The 8,777-nt window shown below is 40.0% G+C and overlaps 3 protein-coding genes across 4 annotated transcripts in view; all 3 read right to left on the reverse strand.

The window, feature by feature from the left end:
• The window catches only part of LOC104771232, a 1,386-nt gene extending 958 nt beyond the window's left edge, over positions 1-428 (reverse strand). Inside the window, exons 1-2 of the mRNA XM_010495727.2 lie at positions 223-428; positions 14-105 (exon numbers count right to left, since the gene is read on the reverse strand). Of these exons, the coding sequence (XP_010494029.1) occupies positions 14-105; positions 223-349 (219 nt within the window). The 5' untranslated portion in view covers positions 350-428. The remainder of the gene's footprint in view (positions 1-13; positions 106-222) is intronic.
• On the reverse strand, positions 493-4,615 carry LOC104771233 (pentatricopeptide repeat-containing protein At5g27270). 2 transcript variants are annotated; one of them, XM_010495729.2, is made up of 8 exons: positions 3,996-4,179; positions 2,499-3,920; positions 2,093-2,404; positions 1,716-1,820; positions 1,547-1,634; positions 1,345-1,466; positions 1,132-1,196; positions 493-1,017 (listed from the first exon to the last, which is right to left on the reverse strand). In XM_010495729.2, the coding sequence occupies exons 2-8, from the start codon at positions 3,829-3,831 to the stop codon at positions 529-531; spliced, it is 2,514 nt and encodes an 837-aa protein (XP_010494031.1). In that variant the 5' UTR covers positions 3,832-3,920; positions 3,996-4,179; the 3' UTR covers positions 493-528. The 2 variants fall into 2 exon arrangements, with proteins under 2 accessions (XP_010494031.1, XP_010494030.1); XM_010495728.2 differs by having other exon boundaries at positions 494-1,017; positions 2,499-3,903; positions 3,996-4,615.
• Positions 4,808-8,626, reverse strand: LOC104771234. The gene is made up of 2 exons (XM_010495730.2): positions 8,473-8,626; positions 4,808-8,282 (listed from the first exon to the last, which is right to left on the reverse strand). The coding sequence occupies exon 2, from the start codon at positions 8,186-8,188 to the stop codon at positions 4,955-4,957; it is 3,234 nt and encodes a 1,077-aa protein (XP_010494032.1). The 5' UTR covers positions 8,189-8,282; positions 8,473-8,626; the 3' UTR covers positions 4,808-4,954.

Raw genomic sequence — 8,777 nt, forward strand, 5'->3', positions numbered from 1 at the left:
TTTTTTTTTTTACATTCGAGAGTGTTCGATTTTGGAAAAGAGGAACGAGGCTTGATGAGTTCGATTCGGATTGTTGCTGATGATCGTAATCTTTGTCTTCTTTCTCTGGATTCAAAACAAAAATTACGATTGAGATAACGATTCGAAAACAAAAATAAAATAAAATCACGATCTCGAGAGAGATTGATCGGAAGAAATAATGGAAATTGAAGTTTTGTATACTCTTGGAGAGACGGACGATTCTGGGAGAAGATGATGAGTCTGTTCTCTTCTTTGGAGAGAAGATGGAGACTGGCGAAGATGAGGACGAGATGATTGTTGCTGCAGAGCTTAAAGCTGAAGCTTCCATGGTTCGATCGATCTAAAAGAAGAAAGAAGCTTAACACAGAAACGAAACTTTTTGTTTCTTTCCCCTTTTTGTTTGTGAGTTTATCTTTGGAGTTTTTGAGAGATATTTTTGTATTAAAAAAAAAAACTAAATTATTATTTATTTTAATCTGTATAAAATTTTGTTTAAATTGTTTAAATTTATACATCTTGTAGTCTTGTACCAACAGCTTTATACAGATCTTGGACTACACTGCTAACAAATCTGTCATCTTCCACAGAGCTTCTTATCATTTTCTCATAGAACAATATCCCTTTCTCGGCGTTACCACAGCTCATGTATCCTTTTAGGATCGTGCGCTTGCAAGCGCTGTCCGGGCTTATATTGGCTTCAGACATCTTGCAGTATATCCTTTCGGCATCATCCATCATCCCAGCTTTGGCGAAGGCAAAGAGCAATGAACTGAAATGGCTGTGAGATAGCGGGATGCCTTTCTCTTGCATGAGAGTTATCGTCTTCTCCGCTTCTGCGTACTGTGAACTCTCAGCATAAGCTTGAACTAAAGAGAGGTAGGTGGATGATGAGTCGTTGGTACAGCGACCACTTCTTTCCATTGCTTGCAGAAGTTCATCGACCTCGCGATGGAGTCTACTGCTTGCACATGTTTTGACCATCATGTTGTAGCTAGGCTGCAATTATTCTCCCCAGAATTAACAATTATCCATTCTTAGATTTTAAGAAATATCTCATAAAGCCACTAAATAGACCCTAAGAACAACTTTGCTTGAAAACGTTAAACCTACCGCTCCAGGTTTGATCCCTTTCTTCTGCATTTCAGTAAACAATGCCAATGCTTCACTCATCTTTCCTGGAAATAGAAAATTCCATTTGTTACTGTAAATAACCAGAATAAAAGACAGGTAACTGTTACACAAAGGTTCCACGTCTGCAATAAATTGTGAATCTACTTCATACACGACGACACATAAATATAAATTTCTCGATTAGGTGCATACCAGCCTTTCCATAATGCATAATCATATTTGTGTATACTTTCTCGTCCAGATATAATCCCGATCTACGGGCGTTACTAAAAACCTCAATTGCTTTGTCCAGCTGCAGACCCCGCCCATACACGCTGTATCACACAATGGATGGAATATTAGGTATTGACCAACTTCAGTCTTAAACATAAGTAACCAGTTCTAATGCAGTTACCTGATCATTGTGTTATAGGTCTGAATCGAACAAGGAACACCTGCATTATGCATCCGCTCATAAATTTCGGATGCACATTGTAGTTTACCTGTGACAACAGAGGTTTGAGTGTTGGTTCCCTACACCATAAAGTTAGGCTGCAATTGATAAACGATCTATTCTGTTCTACCTGCTTCAAGCATTGCCTTGATAAGAGTATTATACCCAACGGTGTCAAGCTCCATATTTTTTTCAAGGCAGGTCTGTGATATATGTTCTGCTTCCCGGTGTTTCCCTGTAATTAGGATAATACAGTTTCCTTACATAGCATTTTAACACTGGAAGTCTGGAACTAACAGTAATATAGAACGTTTATTAACACTGAAGTCTGCAAGTAGTTGGTTAAAATGTAACCGTCATATATCAAACACACAATATTCAAAGCCAATCGAAAAATCTTCAGCCAAATTTCCAATGATGTGCTATAATAATAAGATAATTTGGGGGTCTGATTTCTCTGAACTTTTTTTTGGGAAGGAAGGAGATGATATTTTCCATTTGACATACCTCGATTTGTTAGAGCATTAACAAGTATGCTGATGGTAACAGCTCCTGGGTCACAGCCCTTTTTTGCTGATTCCATGAAGAGTCCATATGCATCTTCAAGCCAGCCACATCTTACGTAAGCATCAATCATTGAGCTGATAACAGATTTCCCCAGATTTTTAGATTCTTCTGCTGTACGGTAAAGCCGCTTCGCCTCTTTAAGCTTCTGTAGCCTCCCATAAACAGCAATCAAAGTCGCGACTGTTTCCTCCTCTATCGTGAGTCCTAGTTCAATAATCAAATCGGCAAGAATCTCTGCTTTAGATACATCACCTGCATAAAAAAGAACTTAATCTTCAACAACATATCCAGAGCTTGTTAACAAGCATCCAGAACGAACAACAAAGAACCAGATTGAACTTCCTACCTTCTCTCACAAAGCTAATTATGACTCGATTTACTGCCAATGAACCATGATCAGTCGTGAACATTAATTTCAGTATTGCTTCAGTCTCATTCAAATTTCCCTCTTTTAGTCGCAAAGTGAGCAGCAATCCGAGAGCTGTGAGATCAAGTCGACTCACGTTTATAACTGCTTCGTGTTTAACTTGCTTGTTTCTTTCGATATGCATTGCCTCTGCAAGTGTTTGTACAAATCTGTTATCCTTAACCTCGGATTCTCTACTCATTTTCTCTACCAACTCTATAGCTTCTGATACCATTCCCTCCTTGCAATACACTCTCATAGCCGTCTTGTAAAGCTCTATATCAAAGTGCACTTGATCAGCCATTATGTGCTTGATAAAAACCTTAGCTTTCTCTCCTAAATTGAGTCTGGTATACAAATTGAGCATGTCGTTACAAGAACTAGCATCAGGAAGTCCAGTCTTTGATAAAGCTCGAAATGCTTCCTCAGCACAGTCAACATTCTGTATCTTAGCATAACACTGTAACATGACAATAAAGGCAAATCTGGAAAAAGGAATCTCTCTGGTCTTCATCATTTCAATTACATCTAATGCTTTGACAACATTTCCCGAGTTCAGATGAACTTGAGACATTGCCAAATACGTTTTCTCACCAGCCAGTAGATTCAGGCGTTCAGTCTCCTCAAACATACTTTGCGCATCATGGAAAAGTCCAAGCTTCCCATATATTCTGATGATCAACCCACGAATGACCTCATCAGCTGGAATTTTATTTCTTTCCATGTCTGCAAAGAGAGAAAGCGCTTTCGGGTAATTCTCAGTTTTGTAATATAAACTCAACATAGAAGCACAAGTATAGTTGCTCGGAACGATTCCTTGAGATCTCATGTCCTCATACAATCGAACAGCCTGATCCCAATCACCAGCCTTCAGACTTAAACCAATAACCGAGCTGTAAGTTACTTCCTCTGGAACAAACCCCAAGCTCTTCATCTCACCAAAAGTTTCCAACGCATCCTCGTTAAAACCTTGTTTAGCATATGAACTCACAACCAACGTATACGTGAATTCAGTCGGTGGCACACCTTCCTCGACCATCTCTAACCATAAATCAATCACTTTCTCATGAAGTGATTTCTTCTGAAGAGACGACATCATGAAATTATACACGGAAGAAGCTAAAACGATCCGCCTTTCTTGAACAGCTTTGTAAAACGTCAACATAGCGTTGTGACGTCCCCATCTAGCGTATGTACACAACATTGTACCACAAGCTACTGCATCTGGCTCACATCCCACTTCAAGCATTTCCAAAAAAGTTTCCTCAGCCATCTTAATCTTCCCGACTTGTCCATACAAACGGAGAACAATCGTATAGACAACTACACTCGGACGGTAACTTAACTGTTTAACACAAAAATCTATCACCAAAGCTTTCATTAAACCAAAATCTACAGAATCCTCAAAAGCAAAAGGTTTTTAGAAGAGAATCAAACCTGCAATTTCATCCAAGAGAAGAAATCTCGAACTTGTCTCCAACCTCTTTGTTCTTTCAAAACAACACACATATCTCTAAAGCTCAGCTTCGTTACAAAGCTACTCATCACGAATCTCATATCATCACCACTACCTTGTCTCCGCTGTGACAAGCCTCTCACCGTTTTAATCGCAGCCACCACATGTTTCCCGTACATCTGACCATTCCGATCATCTTCCAAATACTGAACCATTTGCTCAGGAGTTCGCTTAATCCATTTGGGAGTCATAGCGTGTGAGCCTTGGTTCCTTCTCAACGTGCTTAGATACTGTGCTTTCTTCTTTATGATTCGTCGAGCGTCGTCGTCTGATAACGGATGTTTCGGCCTCTCGTATCTCGGTTTCGGTTTTTCCGGGTTACTGTCGCTAAGTGACCACGGGTCGGGTCGTACTCCGGGCGAAGAAGATGACGTTACTGATATTTTTGACTTTCTTGAGGGTATTTTGGGAAGAAAAATTGAAGGATTGAAGTGCGTTGTGGAAGTGAGGAAGTCACTCTTCATTGCTTCTTCTTCTTCTTCTTCTTCTTAAATTTCCCCGGCCACAACCTCGCCGTCGCCGTATCCACTACAACTCAAAGACGGTCTCATAATTTAGACCTGGGATTATCCGGTTTTATTCGGTTTAATCTGTTTTGGTTTGTCTCCAATCAAAATCAACTTAATTTCCGGTTTATTTCGTTTGATTACTTAATTTAATCTTCATTCTTTTTTCAGTCTTTGCCGTTTGATTTTATATTTTTACTTTTTTGTCCTATTTTCTTACCGCAATATTATCACCCAACATGTTAAAAATTTACTAACATCGTTGCTTCGGCATAGTCTGATCAACACTAACGTATATTCCAACTTAGTGACACCAACACATTCTCCAAATTATGTCGCAAAAGATATGTGCGATTGACAAAAGGAAGAGAGACCTATGTGTTCTTTGAGTTGAGACCCCAAACTGCTTTCAGGTCAAGCTCCCAGTATTCACCATCACCACACGGTGTCACGCTTCTCTCGTGTCTGAACGCAGGAATCTGATGCGAGAGCGAGAACCGACACGCTTCAGTCTTTGGAATGTCTACTACACAACCAGCATTTGACTGTTGACTCCTTTCGTAGAAAGGCTTGTTATTGAACTCTTTCGCAATCAAAGACACCACTTGTATCCTCTGCTTGTCGGTTTCCACTACTTCTACAATCTCAAGTTCTTCAGCCTCAGCAAAGTTTGTGGTATTCCAGTTCTTGTACAGAGCCCAGATCTCACCCTTCCCTGGGTATACTTCGAATCTGTTCTTTTTACTCTTCACGGCTTTAACCTGATGTGAGAAGCTGCTAGGTGAAAGGACTTCTGCTTTACCGGTTTTCAATTTGAAGCGGCCACAGCACACGGGTCGTGCCATGTGTATTGGAAGGCGATACAGCTCTAGAGGTGCTACATGTAACTTGAATTCAGGGATATTGTCGATTACCTTGATCTGAACGTACTTTCTGGGAATCCCTTTGTCATTGCTATAAATGGCCCATATTTGATCAATCTGGAATTTGTCCCAAGATCTCTGCTTCTCAAAGTTGAAATTGTTTTCTTTCTCGGTTTGGCAATTGGATGGCACAAGAGTCTCTGGTTCTGGGCTTTTCGCAGCAGAATCATCATTTCTCCCATCTTTCTTTAGGCTCCCTGTCAGTTTGTAAAACCCACCTGGTTGTGCACAGTATTCACCATTTTTAGAACTCTTCTTCTCAGCTATTTCTCCGCCTGACCGTGAAGTTACTTGACTGTTTGTTTGACTCAACAGACGAGGAGATTTTCGCAGTTTCAAGTCATCTACTGCTTTCACACTCTTTCTTGACTTCTTCACTGAGTTCATGTCATGATTAGTGCGTCTACCATCAGATTCACTGGATAATGAACCATGATTGTCATTGACTTTTGGACGTTTCTTTTCAAATAGACTGCTCTTATCTGCCTGCATGTCAACCTTGGAAGCTTCAGGAAAAGGACCAATAGTTTTACCATCCGGCCTTTCTCTATCCAACCCAACATCAGCCTTAGAATTATCACCCTCGAACAATTCTTCTGGTGGTAAAGCAGCAGTGTCTAATTCAAAGCACCCAGGAGGAACACCTTTTCTCTCCTTTCCAGTCATTTTGAATGACGGGACTTTATGCGAAAACCTCAGCATCTCGCTTGGCAGAATTTGAAGTTGGAGAACTCCATACTGTGCCTCTTGGCGAAAGAGGGAGACAAACCCTTCCACTTTTCCCAGATAGGCCACTCCAAGACCAACGCCATCTTTAAAATTAGACAGAACTTCAACAAAGTCATATTCATAAGGCTGTTTATGATTTTTTGAGTGAGCACTCCAACTGATATCCCAGCCTCTGAAAATTGCCCAAACTTCTCCCTTTCTTGGATATATGGCGATGCTATTGTTGCGAGTTAAGTGAAACATCTGACAAGAAAATTTTAAGTGGTCGTTTTCTTCTTGTGAATCACCATCCCGAAAAGTCCCACAAGCAATGGGAATTGAGTTATCTTTATCCTCATGCAGTGGGTCAATCCACGTAATCCACATCTTGAACTCAGAATCCAACACTTTCTTTATCCGAGCATACAGCCGAGGCATACTGTCAGTCGGATCATACATAGACCACACCTGGTTGACAGCAAAACAGTTTGTTGTCAGTTCAAAATTATTGAACTCTGGATCAGGCAAAATGTTAGCGTTGTGGTTACTGTCCATCTTTCTTGCCATAACCACTCCTTCTCCATTTGCTTCACATTTGTCACCATCTTTGCCTTTGGTTGATGAGATTTCTTGATATCCAGAATCCAAATTTTTCTTAGCTTTTCCTTTAGACACACATGAAGGGGGAAATGAACCACCAGAATCAAGACGTTTATATGATCCAACACCTCCGAATCCTTTTTTTGTAGTTTGCTCAGATTTTAATCCAATGTTTGACCTTGACCTCTTTTTTGGAGGGCTTAGGAAATCATCACTGCCTACCTCCTCCGCGTAAGAACTCTGTTGGCTTCTACTTGGAGATTTCCTCTTATTATTATCTTTTGAATCCGCTTTATCCCTGATAATATCAGAGGCATCAACATTGTTACTCTCCATGGGATCCTCAACACATTTTCTTCTCTTGTTCTTGTCCTCTCTCACAGAAGGTGCTTTATCACTCCTTGAAACTGACTCATCAGGTACAGAATTGGATGCACCCCTTTGAGGTTCTGTAACCTCAGGTTGTGGCTTGTGTAGTTTAGCTGCACTCTTCCTCTTTCTCTCATTACTTGATCCAACATAATTCTTAACGGATGTTTCAGCCTCTACTTTGCGTTTTTTCGCTTCAGTTTTTCTGCTCTCGCCTCCTCCATTATTGTTGTTGTTGAATTTCTCGCTGAAAGTTTCTTTCTTAACGACATCAGCTGCTACAGTTCGTGGTTGAGCAGCAGTAGATTCCACATTTGTATTCACAGATGTGTTACCCGGCCCCTGATTTTGAACTTCTTTTTGACCAGTGTTTGATTTAGGTGGTGCTCTATTAAATCCAGTGTCGTAGGCCATGTAGGAATTTTGACAAATGGTACAGCGCATCAGAGTGTTCACATATGTTCTCAAGTATTTATACCTATAGCCACAATGCGCACAACATGTCCAAAATGTAACACTGTCGATCTTACTATCACTGGCATTGTTTGCAGGTGCACATTGTTGTTGTACACCAGAGTTTACAGTCGAATGGAGATTAGCTAACCGTAAATAGATTCTGCGCCTGATATCATACTGAGACCGTTTATCCCTGTCAGCGAGAAATCCGTTAGCATCCCAAACCAACTTGAAAGCAGCCTCTGCACCGGGAAACTGGTTCTTGTCAGGATGGAGAAGCAAGGAGAGCTTCCTGACCTGCTTCTTGATTGTAGCATCGTCAGCAAAATGCATAACCTGAAGAATACCGTACCAGTTCTCAAGACCTTTGATTTTCTTCTCGGCAGAACAATGGACCTCACATACAGCTAGCATTTGCGGTAAACTCTCGAGACCTGAGAAGAGACCCTGAGCCTTCAACAAAAGCTTCTGAGCCCCAACAAAATCACCATTCTTCATCTTATCCTCAGCTAATGCTTTTGCCCTAAAGGCCTCTTCCTTATTGCAGTCCATTTTGAAACCAAGAAACCTCCTTAAATCAGCTAAAATTCTCAGAGTGCCATAGTAACAACAACAACATCAAATCAAATGAACCAATATCTCATTCCTGAAACACACAAAAAAAAAAAAAAGTAGCCATAGTTGTCATTAGCAAAAATAGTCATCATACTCCAAATTACACAATTTAGCGAACACCAACAATAACCAAAGGGAAACTAAACTAAAACCCTAGAATTAAAGTGAGGCTAGAGAAACAAAAACATAAAATTCGAAATTGGAAGCTTGAGAAACCCAACCGAAACGCTACTTGGACTGCTCTCGTTTCAGGGTGTGGGAATTAGCCAATTAGGGTTCATCAGTGCAATATTTCAAATCTTAGGGGTGGAAAGGAAAACGATTGAAACAATTGAAGAAAGAAAAAAAAAAGGATTGATAATCATTTCTCTCTTCTTTCTCTTTTTTTGTTTTTAATAATAAAATATAAAACGCATTTTGGAAATCTATTGGGCCTTTTACCCATCATTAGTATATTTTTTATTGGTCCATAGGCATCCACATAAAGTTTCAGATTTTTTTTTTTTTTTTTTTTTTTTATTAAAAA

Source organism: Camelina sativa, chromosome 20, assembly GCF_000633955.1.
Source record: "Camelina sativa cultivar DH55 chromosome 20, Cs, whole genome shotgun sequence".
In the NCBI taxonomy this organism is placed as follows: Eukaryota; Viridiplantae; Streptophyta; class Magnoliopsida; order Brassicales; family Brassicaceae; genus Camelina; species Camelina sativa.

Coding starts and splice junctions, on each gene's coding strand:
- LOC104771233 (XM_010495728.2), bottom strand. CDS start 4,538: ATGAAGAGTGACTTCCTCACTTCCACAACGCACTTCAATCCTTCAATT. Junction 3,904..3,995: donor TCTCTTGGATGAAATTGCAG/GTTTGATTCTCT, acceptor TGTGTTAAACAG/TTAAGTTACCGTCCGAGTGT. Junction 1,821..2,092: donor TAATGCTCTAACAAATCGAG/GTATGTCAAATG, acceptor TCCTAATTACAG/GGAAACACCGGGAAGCAGAA.
- LOC104771234 (XM_010495730.2), bottom strand. CDS start 8,188: ATGGACTGCAATAAGGAAGAGGCCTTTAGGGCAAAAGCATTAGCTGAG.